The sequence below is a fragment of the Poecile atricapillus genome, chromosome 27 (assembly GCF_030490865.1).
Source record: "Poecile atricapillus isolate bPoeAtr1 chromosome 27, bPoeAtr1.hap1, whole genome shotgun sequence".
NCBI classification, from domain to species: domain Eukaryota; kingdom Metazoa; phylum Chordata; class Aves; order Passeriformes; family Paridae; genus Poecile; species Poecile atricapillus.
In genome coordinates, this window is record NC_081275.1 from 2,775,419 (window position 1) to 2,793,073 (window position 17,655).

The window sequence follows — 17,655 nt, forward strand, 5'->3', positions numbered from 1 at the left end:
GGGCCTCTTAGGAAAATGTAAACTCCGCTTTAAGCAGAGTCTCAGACCTTGGTCTCAGGTAATGCAGTGTTTGCACACCTGGGGCAGAGCAGGCACCGGACAGGCCAGGGCCAGGCCAGGGCTCAGATCAGGACACTGACAGCTCAGTGTTTCCCTTGGATCTGCCAGCTGGGAGCAGCTGACACCTGATGGGGAGAGCTGGGAAGTGCCAGAATTTCCCAGGCACTTTCTCCATTTCCTTGTTCTTCTGCACGAGAAGCATTTGCCCATCAGTCAGGTTTACTGATTATTCCAGCTGCTCTTAAATTTTTGTGTGACTTTAAATACAGAAATACCGTGCTAATAGCAAACCTCTGCTTCAGACTCGGTCCAAACGGGGCAGTTTTTGGATTGGCCAGTTTTGCCCTATATTCTCAGGCATGTTCAATGTCTCTGTCGTCTGGGGAAAACAAAACAAAATAAAAACAGCCCAGAACAGGTATTTTAAATTTCTCTTTCCTCTGGGAAAAACAACCAAACACAACGCAGTGTAAGTATTTTCCCAGGTGCTTCAGGTTGCTATTTCATTCTGTGGTACAAGAGGGGCAGTGCCGCTGGAGCCGAAGGTGAGAAGTCAGATGCCAAATTCCCGGGATTTTAGTTTCGATGAGCATCTGCCTCTTGCTCACGGAGGATCTGATTCACACTGTTCTGCTGGGAGCAGCGAGCAGCAGCTTCGGGCTTTCTTTCAAGGCTTTGGGCAGCTGCAGGGATTGATTCGAGTCTGGGAAGAGCAGGAGATCCTGCCCTGCCCCGGGAAGGTGCAGCGCTGCCGGCAGGAGGCTCCGGTTCCTCCCGGCTGCCGGGATGAGCATCCCTGCTCCCCGTCCCCGCCTCCTCCGGCCGCCAGGGATCACTCTCGTCCCTTCTCCGCTTCCTCACAGCCAAAATTCCGCGCTCCCTTTGCCCCTTCCCTGCTCCCGGCTTATTGCAGCACAGGAACTTGCCAGAACAGACGAAGAAATGTTGTGACAGTCAGCAGCGGGGAAATTAATTTGCCTTTATGTTTCAAAAGTTTTTTAATTTCTCAACAAAGGAGTCCAAAATATTTGACACGTGTTTAGGTGTGAGAAATCTTTATACCGTGTGACATAAGGTACAAAAACGGCCTCCAGGCCATCAGCTCTTTCTGTCCTGTGGGTGCCTCTGCAAAGCTGGGGATGCCCAACCACCCCCGGGCTGTCTGAAGAGCAGATGAGGTTGCTGCGAATGTCTGCCATGTCAGCACCTGCTGCTCTGCTGAGGCACCCAGGAGAAGGGGCACTGTCCCCACAGGGTCCCCCTCCCTGGACAGCAGTTTGACACAGAGGAGTCTGCTCTGCTGAGGGGCAGCACCTCACTCGGACATGCTCACACTGCACAAGGCTGGGAGACACCTGCTGAGATGTGTGTGACAGACATCATGCTCCCCAGCACCAGCACAGCTCCCAGTTTAACACCTGGCACATCTGGAGAGCAGCTGGAGATGTGCACCAGAGCTGGCTGCTCAGGTGGTACCTGTGTTTGGATACACACCTGCCCGAGCCTCGGACATTTCTGTCACTGTTCTTTCACCGATGAGCTCCAGCTCTGCTGACCTGTCTGACTCCTCCCATGCCACACAGGAATGGGCAAGATCTGCCTCAGGCTGTGCCAGCAGGGAGGAGCTGGACAAGACCTGCCAGGTCAGCAAGGCCACTCTCTGGTCCCACTGGCAAAGCAGCTTTGTTCCCAGTGCAGGATGATCCTGACCGGTTTAGGTGCCCTTTGTTCATGGATCAGCACCTGCTGTTCAAAAGAAACTCAGACACAGGTTCTTGATTGCATCAGGCAGAAGCAAAGTTTTATTAGAGACATTTTTCACCAGCAGGTGCATAAGTGACCTGACTAACTCAGGTAACTTCTAGAGGTTACAGCATTGCAGGACAGAAGAGCAGAACAGAGGAGGTGGCTCCAGACACCCCCTTTAGCTACGTGGCCAAGCGTCACTGAGTTACTTCTACTTTCTCTGCACAGTGGGTGCAGTGAGCACAGACTGTTCTTGGGTTGTCTGTGGGTTTTCCTTTCACCTTCCAGTCCGTTTCTCCTTAATCACAAATTCTCCTGCAGGTCACTGGAGAGAAAACACAGCAGTGTTATTTGATTGGAAAATAAGTAAAATCCTTCACATAATAGAAATTGGATCTTGGTGGTGCCCTTGTTTCTGGAATGTGCTGCTAAGCTGGTGCATCTGGCAGCAACCCAGGAAGCTCCAGAAATTCCTTAAATAATTTGCTTTAATTGGAATTTTCACTTGTAAAGTTATAAGTTTACTCTTCACTCTTTCCAGACTCTTTTGCTAAGCTTTGGCTCATGTCTTCTTCACTTCTTCCACATCTTCCCATCATGCTTTATTTCCCTGGCTGCCTTCTCTGCATTCTACTGCTCCTTTTTGTCTCCCATTTCCTTCCTGCACCCCATGTTCATTCCAAGCTCTCTTTAAATCCATTTCTCAGTGACACCACCACTGGAACAGATCCCCCCTGTAGCACAGTGACTCTGAGAGGATGCCTTTGACACGTCCTAGGAATGTGCTGTCTCCTGGCCTTAGTGCAGAAGGAAATGAACAAAGCCAGTTTTCCTTTCATGAAAATGCAGCCCTTACCTTGTATGTCTCCGGTCTTGCAGGGTGGGACCTGGGGCTGGCAGTGGGCAGCTGAAGTTGTTGTGTAGGTGTGGCTTGTCCTAATGACCCCTCCACCAGTTCCAATTCCTCCTCCGTGACTAGTGGGATAAATTTGGTGAGAGAAATAGGGAATTTTAGAACTTTGCATGTCACTGCTGACTGACTACATGACACAAAGTCTCAAACTGTGGCCTTTAGAGGCATTACAGTATTTTACATTGCATTTTCTTTCACTTTCAGAGTTGCTTTGCATTTGTGCTCCCCCTTGGCATGGACAGTTCTCATCCATCTCACTATAGAAAAGGGACTGTCACCAAAGCTGACATTATGCCAGGAGTGTTGTCACCAGCAGTTAACAGATTTGGTGTTCTGCTTTGCAGATCCCAAGGACTGACATTTAGTTCTGATTGGAATGTTCATCACAAGGAAGTTGTTCATGAAGCAACTTTTTCATCTCAGAGAAAGCCTTAAGAAAGACTGAAGATCAGGTTGGATACCCAATCTGTAATACAGATGCTTGAAGTTTTCATTTATTCTCTAGTGGATCTAGAGAGGTACTTACATGAGGTCCTGCTGTCCTCCTTCCAACAAGCACCGGTAGGTCTGGATCTCCTGCTCCAGGCGGCACTTGACATCCAGTAAGGTCTTGTACTCTTGGTTCTGGCACTCTATTTCTGCTCTTATTTCAGCCAACTGCTGCTCCACACACGTGATCTGGTTCTGCAGGTCACCGAGGAGGGTGTTGTACTGGCACTCAGTTTCAGCCAGAGATGATTCCAAGTTATTTCTCTGATAAGATAAGCAAAAAAACCAACAATCATTTTAAGTGTCACCTCCAATCCAAAAATGAACGAGCCATTCGCCACCATTGTGCTGGTGGGTGGGTCTGGCTGTTCATGCTAAGAAACCCAAGAGTGACCAGTTGGAACAAGAGTGAGTCAGCTCATCACTCACCTGGCTGAGCTGAGCTTGGAGATCGATTTCCAGGGTTTGCAATTGGCGTCTCAGTTCAGTCACCTGGTTGTTGCACGTTTCCACCTCCTGACCACTTGTAATAACTTCCCGATTCACCTCCTCAATCTGAAATCACCAATCCAGGATAAAGAGCTTCAGGGGAATATCTGGGTACACTGGACTTGCTTTTATAGGAGCAGAACACGGTGAGTGTTCAGCAAAAGGAAACAGGGAGCAGGGCAGGTTCTCTGTGCACAGGGTGTTCCCTACCGGCTCCCCCGCTTGATCATTTTACAAATCCCCTTAATCTCGTGGCTATTTAATCTCTTTAATCCAACTGTGGAATATCTATCTCTGATCCAACAACACACCACATTGTGGCAAATGCTGCTGTTCCAGATGGGACATAACAAACTGGTCAGACAGGCCTGTGGCTTCTGTGGAACACAGGGTATAATGAATGCTGCTCTCAGGCTTCACTGGGAAGGAAGAACTGCTTATTGTCTCCATGTCTGGTCTCTGAAAAGCTCCTGGGCCTGGGGCTGTGTGTGTCAGTCTGGTTTGCAGCACAAGTGTGTCGCTTACCTTGCACTCGTACCAATCCTCGACTTCCTTGCGGTTGCGCGCTATCAGTGTTTCATACTGGCATCTCAAATCCTCCAAGATTTGCCTGAGATCTGGTCCCGGGCAGGCATTGACCTCCACGCTCACATCTCCAGTTGATTGCTTCCTCAGGCAACTCATCTCCTGGAAATAAATCCCAGATCAGATCATACTGGCTTTTGGAAGGCAGCACAGAGGAGCAAAGCTCAGTGGCCAAGAACTGCCCTCCCTGTGAGACCTTCATCCCTGCTGTGGCTGTGAAAGGCACTAGAGAATGGTGCAAGTGTTTTCCCAGCAAATCTGTTGGCTTATTTCTTTCTTCATCCACTGGAGTCAGCAGCAGCTTTCCCCCCTCTGGCACTCCCAGTGTGAGCACAGCTCTGGGAGCAGCACTGCCCCTGCCAGAGCTCCCTTCCCTTCTGAGGCAGGGTGGTCTGAGCCCCAGAAAGTTTGGTGGGAAAGCTGTGGCCTGAAAGGGGATAATCTTTTAAATTCCGAGCACCATGGCAAAATTTTCTGCCAGGGCCATGATTCTTGTAGGGTCTGGGCAGGACCTACCTCTTCATGATTCTTCTTCAGGCAGCAGAGCTCCTCCCGCAGCGACTCCAGCTGTGCCTCCAGGTCAGACCTGCACAGCGTCAGCTGGTCCAGCACCTGGCGCAGCCCGTTGATGTCGGCCTCCACGCTCTGGCGCAGGGCCAGCTCCGTCTCGTACCTGGGTTGTGTCAGAAAGCACAGATTCAGCATGGGGATATCCCACATGGGTTCTGTTTGTGCCCAGATCTCCTTCCCCAGCTCCACGCTTTGACCTGCATTTTGCTGTCCAAGGTGAATGTACCATGCCTTGGATTTCTGCACCGCTTCATGTCTGTTATGTGAAAGCTTTTCTTCCTCATGTTTTTTTCCCTGCTCCTGCTCACTATGTGTTTGGTATCACTTATTTGGCTGCACTTCTGCTTTGTTGATCCCATCTGCACTGGTCTGGGGTGAAAATGGGCCACTCCCTGAGGTGCCTGTCCCCAGCCTCACCACAAACGCCGTTGCTAAATGTTTTACCCAAGAACACTAATTAAGGGAGGGCTGGTGACCAGGAGCAAAATGCCTTTCATCATCCTGCCCTACCGCAGTGGTGTGGGGAGACGTGTCTGGAGCCTCTGTAATTAGTGCTCTGAGCCTCCCAGGGAGCTGGAAAGGGGCAGGGGGGAGGCATCAGGTTCATAGATAAGCACTCACTTCACACGGAAGTCATCAGCAGCCATCCTGCTGTTATCAATGTCCAGGATGATCTTGTTGTTATCAATGGTTGCGCAGACAATCTGGAAAACAGCAAACCATGAGAGAGGTCTCCTCTCTCTCTTGTTCTACTCTCTAGGTCTTTCTGCCTTGCAATTAGGTAGTAACACTTCACATTTCCCTTTTTCTATTACCTTCTTACATAAGTAATCTTGTCTCTTCAGCAGAGAAGTTGAAGGAGGTGGCTTTGCCTCCTTTACTCAAAAAAGAAAGATCAACCACATAGAGCTGGGAATTAAAGAGTTGTGGAATGGAACTTCCCAGTTTCAAGATCTGAAAACAAGTTCCAAAGATGCTGGAAAAAGTAAGCCTAAAATACCTTCCTGAATATATTCAATCTCAACTGACATTCAAGCTGGCATATTCTGGACTTCAGACTTAAGGACCTTCAGGGAACATGGTGGGAAGGCATCTTTAAGCCTTATGATCAGCCAAAACTTTCATTGTAGACTTATTAATATCAGGCTGTTTGTGTCACTGTGACAATCAGTTTCAATTCTCAGCTTTTCTCACCTAGACATTTATAACATTTCATTTGATAAAGCATCCAAAGTGTATGTTTTTGATTGTCCCATAGTTTGTTTTGATATTCCTGTGGGGCTGACACCACTACATTTCCTCAGTGTACATTGGTAATATTACAATTGTATAGTCAAATACAATGTACCAAAGCATCCTTTTCCTCTTTCAGAGTGTTGTCCCACCAGTACCACCTTGCAATACCCATCCTTGATGTGCCCCCACACTGGGGAATTTGCCAAAATTTCTGTTTGCAAAGACATTCACAAGCACCAAAGTTCCCTCCAACAACTGCGGTAGGTTCTAAACACAAATTCAGGAATAAGCTTTCAAAAGGGGAGGAACAACCCAGAAACTCAGCAGTAAGCTTTCTAAAAGGGAGGAACAACCCAGAAATTCAGCAGTAAGCTTTCTAAAAGGGAGGAACAACCCAGAAATTCAGCAGTAAGGTTTCCAGAGGGGAGGAACAGCCCAAGGGGGGGATTACCTGGTTCTGAAGATCTTCAATCTCTTTGTAGTAGCAGCTGTAGTCGCGGGGCTCGCAGGAGAGGCCCTGTGTTGCGTACCACTCTCTGATCCTGCACTCCAGCTCAGCATTCTCCTTCTCCAAGCACTTCACCTTGTCCAGGTAGGAAGCCAGGCGGTCGTTGAGGTTTTGCATGGTGACCTTCTCATCGCAGGATGAAAGCAAGCAGTCGCCACCAAGACCCCCAACAACCACACCACCTCCGAGTCCAAACCCGAGGCCATTGCCATAGCAGTTGCCACCTCCATAGCTCCCACCAGCCAAGCTACCAACACTCAGTCCCCCTCCATAATTCACTCCACCGCAGTAACTCCTTCCAGAAAAACCTCTGCCACTGCCTATGCCAAAGGAAGAAATCCGTGCTCCACCACCACCACCAATGATACAGCTGCCACCGCTGCTCCTGCCTTTGCTAGACACAGTAATAGTCTCCTTAATGTTGCAACTCATGGCGACAGCGGTTGGAAACGCAAGCAGAAGCCCAAAGCAAGATGCACAGCTTGATACGAAATCAGACTGCGAGCTGTCCGTGGCCGCCAATCCCTATTTATACCTTCCACAGTGGGTGTCACCACTGCTTCTTCTTCCCATAAGGCTGGCTACTCCAGCCATTGGTGCCAAGAATAATTTCTCAAAGGGAAGTTTCCTTTCAAGAAGCCTGGTAGACAAGGAAGATACTTTACATGTCTCTTGCTAATTTCAAAAATACATTAGCAATAATGTTTTATGAATCATCAGCTTTTTGTTTATGATGCAAACTTACAGCATTAAGCCAGGAAAAACACTGTCCTAAATTACATACCAGGAAGAAATCATTAAAGGTTATTGCATCAAAGAGCTCTTTATCTCTCATTAATTTATTTTCATTTTATTTTGAGTTGAATAAGCAGTTTTCATGCAAGGTGCTGAGGTTGGAATATGTAAGATGAAAAAGAAAGGAGAAACACCAAGTTTGCTTTTCGAATGATGTATGAAGAATGATGTAAGAACTCTGGAAAGATGAGAGACACAGAGATTAACCTTCAAATCTCTCCACTGGCAAAATGACAAATCTGAAACACTCTGCTGCGAGACAAGTGAGACCAAGGAGGGATCTCTTAATGGACACGGATGAAAGGTTCTTCATACATGATTGTGGCTCTCCAGTAATTCACAAAGGATTTGTTTCATTATGTGGAGAGTGTAAAGGAAGGTAAAAGTGCTTTAAATATTTCCTGTTGTTCAGTGAAAGATAATTTCTGCACTTCTCCTCATTATGGATTGTAATTGTTGCTGGGAAAGGGTGGTTTTGAAACAGTGGATGGGAGTGGAAACATCTTATGGCAAATTTCTCTGTCAATACATGCTGCATTTTAATCAGAGCTTTGGGATTGCTGTCCTGGGACATATAAAGACAGAATTGCTGATAGAGCTGCAGAGCAGTCACTGCCCTGTGCAGTTCTACCTGGGCTGGAGAAGCTGGATTTGGTACAAACTAGAGGCTCTCTATCAGTAATGTTCCCAAAATAAAAAGTAAGAATCTTTTAACACTTTTGTAATCAAAATTCCGTCTGAGCTTCTTTTCATAAAACGTTTTGCTGAGGCTCCAGAGCCTTCTCCCTAGGGGAGCCCCTTTCCAGTGGCCATGGAGCAAGGGACAGGTGTTCCATGGCTTTCTGAACCCAACTGTTCTTTGTAAGAAATTCTCCAAATCTCCTTCACCAGAGAAAGGTGAGTTCAAACTCTTGCTGAAATCCTCAGTCAGAATGTGTGTCAGGATTGTGGATTGGAGTAGCTATTGTTATGGCAGGTAAATGATCCCTTTTACTTAAGGACTGACTTATCCCAGTATTCATGGATTTACTCATCATTTTATTGCTCTTATTTCTATTGAAAAGATGTTGCCCATTTTCTTTGCCTCCTTAGATGATCTTTATCCATGCCATGAAAGGCAGAAGCATTCCAGAGATCTCTCCAGCAGGCTGGAAACTGGCATGGAGAGGCTTCCTTAAGTGATTTACTCCAAGACAAAGCACTCGCCGCTGGCCGAGCTGCAGCTGGACCCAGACATGGTGCCTGTGCGTCACCCTGCCCTGCCTGACACACTGGGCCTCCCTCTAGCCCAAAACACACAAAGCTCAGAATAGGTAAAAGCTCTAATAAAATTATTGTGTATAGGAAGGAATCACCAGATTTCATTCCTAGGACTGGAGAACATAATTGGGAGTCAGGGTGTGGTGGAAGGAGCGAACCGAAACTGCTGTAAGCTGCGTTGCTGGAAGCTTCGCCTGGTCTGCGGATGATTCCTCAGGAGTTTCCCAACAGCTGTGTGCAGCAAGCATCTCTCCTGAGTGAGCACACATTCCTTCCCCAGCCCCGCAGTTATCACGCAGGCACATCAGTGTAGAGCAGGCAGAAACACAGGATGACTTGTACTCCGTGGGAGTGGAGGGTGTCTGCACGCTGGGGATGCTCCTGCTCCTCCAGGACACCTCGGTCCCCTCTCCCCCCACACCTCTGTGTGCCTGCAGCAACCACCTGTGCCCAGGAGCTTCACTCCACACACAATTCCCTCTGTCTTGTTATTTTTCCTGTTTGTCTCCAGGAAATGAGGACACTATATAAACTAAGACAAAACTAAGTAATTGTTCCGAGACCTTAAAAAATGGAATTAATTTTTCCCTTATGTTTTCATTCAGTTACTTGAACTCATAAACTTCCTGGGTCTGTCTCATCAGCACAAAGAAATAGGGAAATCTTATGGAAATGTAGTTTCCAAGGTTTGCAGCTCCATAATTTGAAGGTCTTTAATAATTGAAGTGTTTCTAGGGTGTTTTCTGCTGGGGAACTGTTAATCACAACCTGCCTCTCCTGAGCTGCCTTCCAGACTCATCCCAACTTGTAGGTCCACAAACAACATCACAGCGTCCCAGGAGCTGAGGCTGTAAGCCCAGGGGCTTTCCAGAGGCATATTCATAATTTCTGGATCATTAGAGTCTTTCTGGCCATGTCATTAGGTCTCTTTCACCTCTCAGGAATTCAGGACAGCTCCTTTGTGAAAGTGCTGGACCTGCTGGACGTGGTGAGAAGGGTGGGAAGGTCTTTGATATGAGCCCAGGGAATCTGGAGGAGCAGCTAGATGTCAGTAGCAGTTCGCAAGAGGAGGAACCAGCCCACAGCTGGTGGGAATCAGCTGGGGCTGCCAGGAGGGACTGGGGAGTTTTACCTACCATAGGTAGCCAAGTTTTCAGTAGACTGGGAACTGGAAGAGTCTCAGTGCAGTGTCTAAATGTTTTTAGGAACAAGAGTGTGAGGACTCATAGACTGGGAAGGATTGGGTTATCTCACTGTCTGTCTTTGCACTAAACAAGAAGGAAGAGACAATGGGAATGGAAAGGGAAAGATTTGCTTTTGAACTTCTCAGCCAGAGCTCTGAGAACAACTGGGTTATCCACTGGAGTCTGACACAAGGAAATTTGCCATTAAAGTCACAATTTGTATCTCTTTTGATCTCTTGTGAAGCACTGGCCATACATGTCTACTGAAAGAATTCTGCATCGAGTCTGGGACTTCCTGTAGGGCTGGAACTGAACTTCAAATAAGGCTTAATTTAGTCTTGGTTTAAAAACTTCTACCTTTGGCCACTCCTCTGAGTCATTGCAGGTGTTCCAGTGCTGCATTTTCTTGTCTTGCCCATGGATATTATTAAACTCAGTGTCTGGTAGATGAAATAAAGAAATATCACTGAGACATGTTCTCTCCATGGCCTCTTACAACAGGAGAAGGGCACCTTCCACCTGTTCCCTAAGACATCAGTGGCTGAACTTCTTCAGGCACTTGCTACCATGGTAAGTGTATTTCTGTATCATCAGAGAAATTGGTGTCTCTAGAAAAGAACTGGCAATAGAAAAGTGTGTCACACTATACTGTATGTCCAGTCCTGAAGTGATTTTTTTCTTTGCACCTGTTCTCCTCCTGCCCTGAGTCTGGCTGTTCCATAACCTCCAGCCTTTGATGGAAAATGAATGACCAGGAGTTTTGCTTTACTGGGTCATCTCAGAGGTGAGTGTGACTCTCTAACAGCCACACCACTGTCGAAACCACCACTGCTTGGCTTTCTGGACCAACAATTTAATCCTCAAAACACCTTTATGATACTTTGAACCGCCAGTTCTCCAAACCCAGAGTGATTGTCAGCTCAGTGTGGCCCACGGCTGTTCCAGCAGGTCAGTGCCAGGACAAAACCAGCTCAGCACCCAGCTGCTGGTCCAGGCCAAGGAGGACTGACCTGCCTCATCTGTGACAATTGCGTGGCTCTGGGTGTCCAAAGGCCCTACCTGGCTTTTTTCTCCATTCTATTCTCTCTTAAGCTGCACTTTTTCAGTTCCCACCCTGCCCTCTGCAGCTCCCCAGACAAGGTTTGTTTAACGCAAAGATGATCTTTCAACCACTCTTGATCAGGCTGAAACTCTTGGCAATCAGAGAACGATCAGTAAATGACTCAGTCACTGTGAAAAGAGAGGAGAGAAACCTTTTGCCTCCAGTCCTTCTCCCAGTGTGAAGATTCCCATACAATGAAAGGGATAGGTTTGAATATGAGCCATGTCAGCAGAAATTTAATCAGTTGTGGAGACCAAGATTTCATCCTCAACAGTCCCCAGGCTGGGGGATGGAGCATGGAGGGCTCAGCCCAGATGTGTCAGCACTAGACTGTGACTGAGGCAAACTGTCTCCAGATGTTCCATCACTGACTTTCAAAATTCTTCTAAAACTGTGTTTCAGCCCAATGCTGTGTGGGAAGGACACAGGCCTCTGCCTGACCTGCCTGTCCACGGGGGTCAGGGCAGGTATCCCACAGGAATGGGCAAGATCTGCCTCAGGCTGTGCCAGCAGGGAGGAGCTGGACAAGACCTGCCAGGTCAGCAAGGCCACTCTGGCTCCCACTGGCAAAGCAGCTTTGTTCCCAGTGCAGGATGATCCTGACCGGTTTAGGTGCCCCTTGTTCATGAACCTGGTGTTCAAAAGGAACTCAGTTTCAGACACAGGTTCTTGATTGCATCAGGCAGAAGCAAAGTTTTATTAGAGACATTTTTCACCAGCAGGTACATAAGTGATCATAGCCCTGGCTGACTACAGCAATAGTCATGGTGCTGGGCCACACACAGCAACACAGACTGAAAAGCAAATAGCAAAATAAAGCAGAATGTGGCCCAATGCTCTGCTCATCCCTCTGACACATTGTTTAGCATGGCTGAGCAACACAGACGAGCACGCTCTGTGCTCTCTGCAGACACATGCAGTAAATATTCTCTCTCTTCATCCATAGCTCTGCTTCAGGCTTCTCTTGTTGGATATTCTCGTTTCTCTGCTTAATCACAAATCCTTCGGCAAGGCACTGAAGAGATCAAAGGAAACATTACTGTGTTTATAGCAAAAATAGATTCTTTCCCACACTGTCATTCCCTACACGTGATCGTTTCACAAGCCAATTCAATTAAAATTTCAGATAAATACTGCCCCTTCCTGGGAAGATCTGATGGCTCCTGCCAGCCTGGCAGATGGATCTGTCACTGGCTGGAGCACAGGCTGCATCAAAATGCCAAAAGGTGGAAGCTGCAGACACTGTTCCAGCAGCGATCTGGATGAGGGAATGGCACTGGGGTCCATGCCAGATCAATGTCCCTGCTCACGTCATTCTCCTGGACCAACTGTCACTATATTTTCCTTCTTTCCTTTTCAGTTTGACTGGAAGTTTCCCCTTGAATTAGGACTAGTATTTATCTGCCAGTATTCCCGTGATTCTTGCCCTTTTTTTTTGCCCACCTAATTTCTGAGAACTTTTCTTTGTCCTGCTGTTTCCTTTGTCTCACATTTCACATTTCACATCAGTCCTTTCTCCATGTTCTCCATGGCTTGCCCATCTGTTGACTCGGTCCCTCTCCCTTCTGCCTCTCCTCCCTTTAGCAATTCTCATGTGTCCCAGCAGAGTCCCAGCTCCCAAAAGCTCTCCTTTCAGCCACTCCTCTGTGGCTCATGTCCTCTATTTCCCACAGGCCCCACAATAAAACTTTCAAGTAGCACCTATAAGCTGCGTGGGAAAGATCTTTCTTCCAGCCCATCAGTGTTGCATTAGAGCAGAGAAGATTGTGGAAATGTTTAGAGTGGAACAGTTCTTACCTTGGATCTCCGCAGCTGCACAGGATGGGATCTGGGCAGACGAAGTGTAAGTGTGGCTTGTCCTAATGATGCCTCCTCCTCCTATCCCACTGCTTCTTGCAACTCCTCCTCCTAGACCTGAAGACTGACCAATTCCTCCTTGCTGACTGAGGAGACAGGAAAATAACATTTTAGTGAGGCAAATGACAGATAAACTAGAGTTACAGATTTTCAGCTCTCAGTCTGCTTCCCTTTTCAGCAGAAAATTGGCAAAATGTTGCAGTGACCGTTCTCCTTATGGCAGCAATTGGCCCAGGGAAGAAAGCAGGTCACCACCATGACACCAGGCAGGCCAAATAGCTCAGTAACGGAGAAAGAGCTTGGCAGGTCCTTCACTTTGCTCTTACATTGAAATAACCAGGACACAGGTATTTTATAGCATTTTTTCTGTGCATCTCAAGCCCACTTACATAAGGTCCTGCTGGCCACCCTCCAGCAGGCAGCGGTACGTGTGGATCTCCTGCTCCAGGCGGCACTTAACGTCCAGCAGGATCTTGTACTCTTGGTTCTGGCACTCCATCTCTGCCCGCAGGTCAGCCAGCTGCTGCTCCACACAGGTGATCTGGCTCTGCAGCTCACCAAGGTGGTTGTTGTAGCGACACTCTGTCTCCGCCAGCGAGGACTCCAGATTGTCCCTCTGAGGAGTGACATGGGACATAAGACAAATACAGGTAGGAGAAGCACTGCATTTAGCTATGACATCTGTGAGATGGATGAGGTTTGCACCAGCTCATCACTCACCTGGCTGAGCTGAGCTTGGAGATCGATTTCCAGGGTTTGCAATTGGCGTCTCAGTTCAGTCACCTGGTTGTTGCACGTTTCCACCTCCTGACCACTTGTAATAACTTCCCGATTCACCTCCTCAATCTGAAATCACCAATCCAGGATAAAGAGCTTCAGGAAATGTGCAGTATAAGTTGGATCAAGTATTAAGGAAAGAGTAAAGAAGTTAGCAAAGACATGAAATGAGAAAGGTTTGGGTGAAAACTCTCATCCTAATGGTAGTGTAAACCTGGCTGGTCATTCCTCTTGCTCTTCTAATAGAGCTGCTTCCAGTTCTTCTCACCACTTACTGCTTTGTAGAGAATTCATACCTTAAGTCCCACCAACTTCCTTCAGCCCATGACAAGGACACAGGGTGGCAGTGTCCCTCCCTTGTGTCACTTGGTCAGTGCAAATCAATGTTAAATGTTCTTACTGTCTTTTGTGTGGTTTTACATGCAACAAATCCCTGTGGGATGATTGCCTGGGTGTTAGCCAGGGAAAGTCAGAGCTGTGGGAATTTACTCACCTTGCACTCGTACCAATCCTCAACTTCTTTGCGGTTGCGTTCAATCAGCGTCTCATACTGGCACCTCATCTCCTCCAGGATCTTCCTCAGGTCTGGGCCAGGGCAGGCATTGACCTCCACGCTCACATCTCCAGTCGATTGCTTCCTCAGACAGCACATTTCCTGCAAACACCATCCAGATCAGGTCAGGCTTAAAACGAAAGAAAGAACTGAAGGAGCCAAGTTCCCTCACAGGGAGCAGAGCCCTGCAGGCCCCCTCTCTGATGGACCTTCACAGCTCCTGGGTCACACAATGGGAATGCTTTGTACAGGAGAGGGCTGGACCTACCTCTTCATGGTTCTTCTTCAGGCAGCAGAGCTCCTCCCGCAGCGACTCCAGCTGTGCCTCCAGGTCAGACCTGCACAGCGTCAGCTGGTCCAGCACCTGGCGCAGCCCGTTGATGTCGGCCTCCACGCTCTGGCGCAGGGCCAGCTCCGTCTCGTACCTGCGAGGGAGGAAACAAGCAAGAAAGAGCAGTCAGTGTCTGGCAGCACCAGTATTTCTGAGCTCTGACAGGAAAAATCAAATCCTTTCCCTCTGAAAGATAGCACATGCTGGAACAGCAGCTCGATTGAACCCTCACTGCTCCCAGTCTGCAGATCCCTTCTGCTTCCTTTAATCTCTACTCAAAATCAGCTTGGCATCCCAAACTTCCCCTCCTGGAACTGCCCCTAATTAGGACATCTCTAGAGACAGTGGATGAGAGAATTCTTCAGCACAGCCTCCAGCCTGTCCTGGGTCACAGGAGAGAGGCTGAGAGCCCTGAGGAGGAGGTGACACAGGGGACCCAGGTACTCACTTCACTCGGAAGTCATCTGCTGTCATCCTGCTGTTATCGATGTTCAGAATGATCTTGTTGTTGTCTATGGTTGCACAGACAATCTGGAAAAAGAACATTTGTTCCTGGTCTCTGCTCCATATCCTTGGGCTCAAGGCACCCATTGCCTGGTGCAAGCAGACTCTCTTTCTCCTTCTCCTTTTTTAAAATCCTGGATATTAGGGATGGGAACCTGAGGGATGCAGCACTCACAGAGACATTCAGGGAAGGGGCAGTGAAGACATTAAAGTGATAAATTTTATGGTTCAGGTGCAGAGAGTCTGGGAGGTGTAATTACTGTCCAGCATCTGCTACAATCCATCTCAGACTTTTAAATCTAAATCTTATGAGATTTAAACTTTTATTTCTAGAATTAATGACAAGCCAATCTTATTCATTGTGCATTGGCATCCTAAATTTTTGCCGCTTTGCAAATGTTTTGAATTTTAAATTGCCCATTCTAAATGTGTAATGGCAATATTCTCTTTTTTCTTAGTTTTAATTAGATGTCCTATGTTTCCCAATTCTACATGAAAGAGTAAACTGATAAGAAAATGAAAATAAAGTTTAACTGGAACTCTGCAAGACTGCATGACAATAATATCGATTCAGGCAAATTAATGTGATCCATTATTTTTTTATCTTTTAGTTTTTTTCTTGCCATATATCAATTTGACCACCTTGGCAGCACAAACTAAATTCAAAAAGACTACTGAGCCCATCCAGATGCATCCCATGAAGTAACATTTTCCCCTTCAATATGTCTGATAAATAACAGCAACAAAAACAGCCCAAACCCTGAAGTTTTACCCTTGAGCTCTGGACTTTCCACAGGCAGATGTTGTAGTAGCTGTTTGCAAAAAGCATTTTACAACAACAATTTGTTACTCCCGATAATGGACCGAGTTATGAACCAGCACCAGAGACAGCCTTGCAAGGGGGAAAGCAGCTGAAGGGGATGTTACCTGGTTCTGAAGATCTTCTATTTCTTTGTAATAACAGCTGTAGTCCCGTGGCTCACAAAAAGGGCCCTGCTTGGCGTACCACTCCCTGATCCTGCACTCCAGGTCAGCATTCTCTTGTTCCAGGCACCTCACCTTGTCCAGGTAAGAAGCCAGGCGGTCATTCAGGTTTTGCATGGTGACCTTCTCGTCACCAGAAAGAAGAATGCCATCACCAGCAAAACCACCTCCACCAAGACCCATACCCATGCCACCTCCCATGCCACCGCCAAAGCGAGCGCTGCCACCACTGAATCCCATGCCTGGACATCCTCCGAGGACGGTGGCTCCTAAGCCACCTCCGTAGTTTCCACCGACCAAACTGCCAGTGCTCAGTCCTCCTCCGTAATTGACACCGCCGCAGTAGCTTCTCCCAGAGAAGCCTCGGCTACCGCCTATCCCGCAGCTCGTGTATCGTCCAGAGGAGACCGAGGAGATCCGCACTCCACCACCACCACCACCACCACCAATCACACAGCTGCCACCGCTGGTCCTGCCCCTGAGAGAGCCAGTTGTCTGCTTAATACTACAGCTCATGGTGAGGCCCAGCTGCAGCACCAACCCACAGCCCAAAGCAAGATGCAGAGCGTGATACTGAGTCCGACTGCAGGCTGGCAGCAGCCGCAGGTCTCCATTTATACCTTCCAAAGGGGGTGTCACCTGTGGGGTGTTTCTTCTTCCCACGGGGCTGGCTAGTCTGGCTGTTTATGCCAAGATTAAATAGCCCATAGGCAGTTTCCCTCTAGAAATCCCAGTTCACAAGGAAGATACTTTACATGTCAGCAGCTTATTCCAAAAAGTAAAATGGTGTTTTATGAGTCATCAGCTTTTTGTATGATGCAAACTTTGCAACAAGTCAAGAAAAAAAGTTGCCCTAGATTATGTACAAAGAAGAAACATTGGTATTTATAACATCAAAGTGCCTTTAATCTTTTATTAATTTGTATTTATTTTATTCCTAGTTCAGTAACCATTTTTATATCACATGCTATGGTAGAGCTTGTGAAACAAAAAATGGAAAACTAATAGAATTTCTCACTTCTGAAAAGTATGAATGATTGTGACTGTAGTAGAGAACAGACCAGGTACGCTGTGGTGTGGATGTTGGTTACCTGGCAGAGCTCTAATATCTGCTTTACTGTGAGATTTCCAAAATCACTGAGGTAAATCCCCCATTGACTTAGTTCCCTATTTATGGCTTAAATTTCTTTAGTCATGCAAACACAAGAAGTCAAGTTGCTCCCACTGTGAAGCTCAGGCCTGTTCAGTGTCCCATGTACATGAGTGAGACATGGGTCACATACACTGCAGCGTATGAAGGACCTTGCTGAAGTTATTTTTCAATTGCTTTAATTGCTGTCCATACTTTCTCAGTTTGTGGTGATGATAGATGAAGACAGAGATGACAGGAAAGGGAGTATCCACTGGTGATCCCTGGACTCAGATGCGATCCTGCAGGTCTTTGCCATTACAAAGATTGTGCTGTGCACTGAATAAGGAGAAACACTTTCTGCATTTCTTACAGAGTTTGTCGAGCACTAGCAGGTGACAGCACAGCCTGGCTGGTCAGAAGAGCACAACTGTCAGAGGAGAACAACCTCCCAACCAGGCAGGCAATAGCCAAGGGAGAGTTCAGAGAACTGGCTCCACCAGTGCCAGTGTCCTTTTCCAGCTGATTCTGTAATGAGAGGATATTCTGCTCTCCAGGGGACGACAGCTTCTGTTCCCTACAG

General features: G+C 47.4%; 2 protein-coding genes across 2 annotated transcripts; both read right to left on the reverse strand.

Moving 5' to 3' along the window:
* Positions 1-2,008: 2,008 nt before the first annotated feature.
* LOC131588856 (keratin, type I cytoskeletal 13-like) lies at positions 2,009-7,028 on the reverse strand. The gene is made up of 8 exons (XM_058857870.1): positions 6,540-7,028; positions 5,474-5,556; positions 4,799-4,955; positions 4,223-4,384; positions 3,638-3,763; positions 3,246-3,472; positions 2,663-2,781; positions 2,009-2,131 (listed from the first exon to the last, which is right to left on the reverse strand). Exons 1-8 carry the CDS (start codon positions 7,026-7,028, stop codon positions 2,106-2,108), a joined length of 1,389 nt encoding a protein of 462 aa, XP_058713853.1. The 3' UTR covers positions 2,009-2,105.
* A 4,578-nt stretch (positions 7,029-11,606) lies between these two features.
* Positions 11,607-16,459, reverse strand: LOC131589079 (keratin, type I cytoskeletal 19-like). The gene is made up of 8 exons (XM_058858212.1): positions 15,887-16,459; positions 14,904-14,986; positions 14,393-14,549; positions 14,065-14,226; positions 13,515-13,640; positions 13,184-13,410; positions 12,735-12,880; positions 11,607-11,952 (listed from the first exon to the last, which is right to left on the reverse strand). The coding sequence occupies exons 1-8, from the start codon at positions 16,457-16,459 to the stop codon at positions 11,927-11,929; spliced, it is 1,500 nt and encodes a 499-aa protein (XP_058714195.1). The 3' UTR covers positions 11,607-11,926.
* Between the last annotated feature and the right edge of the window lie 1,196 nt (positions 16,460-17,655).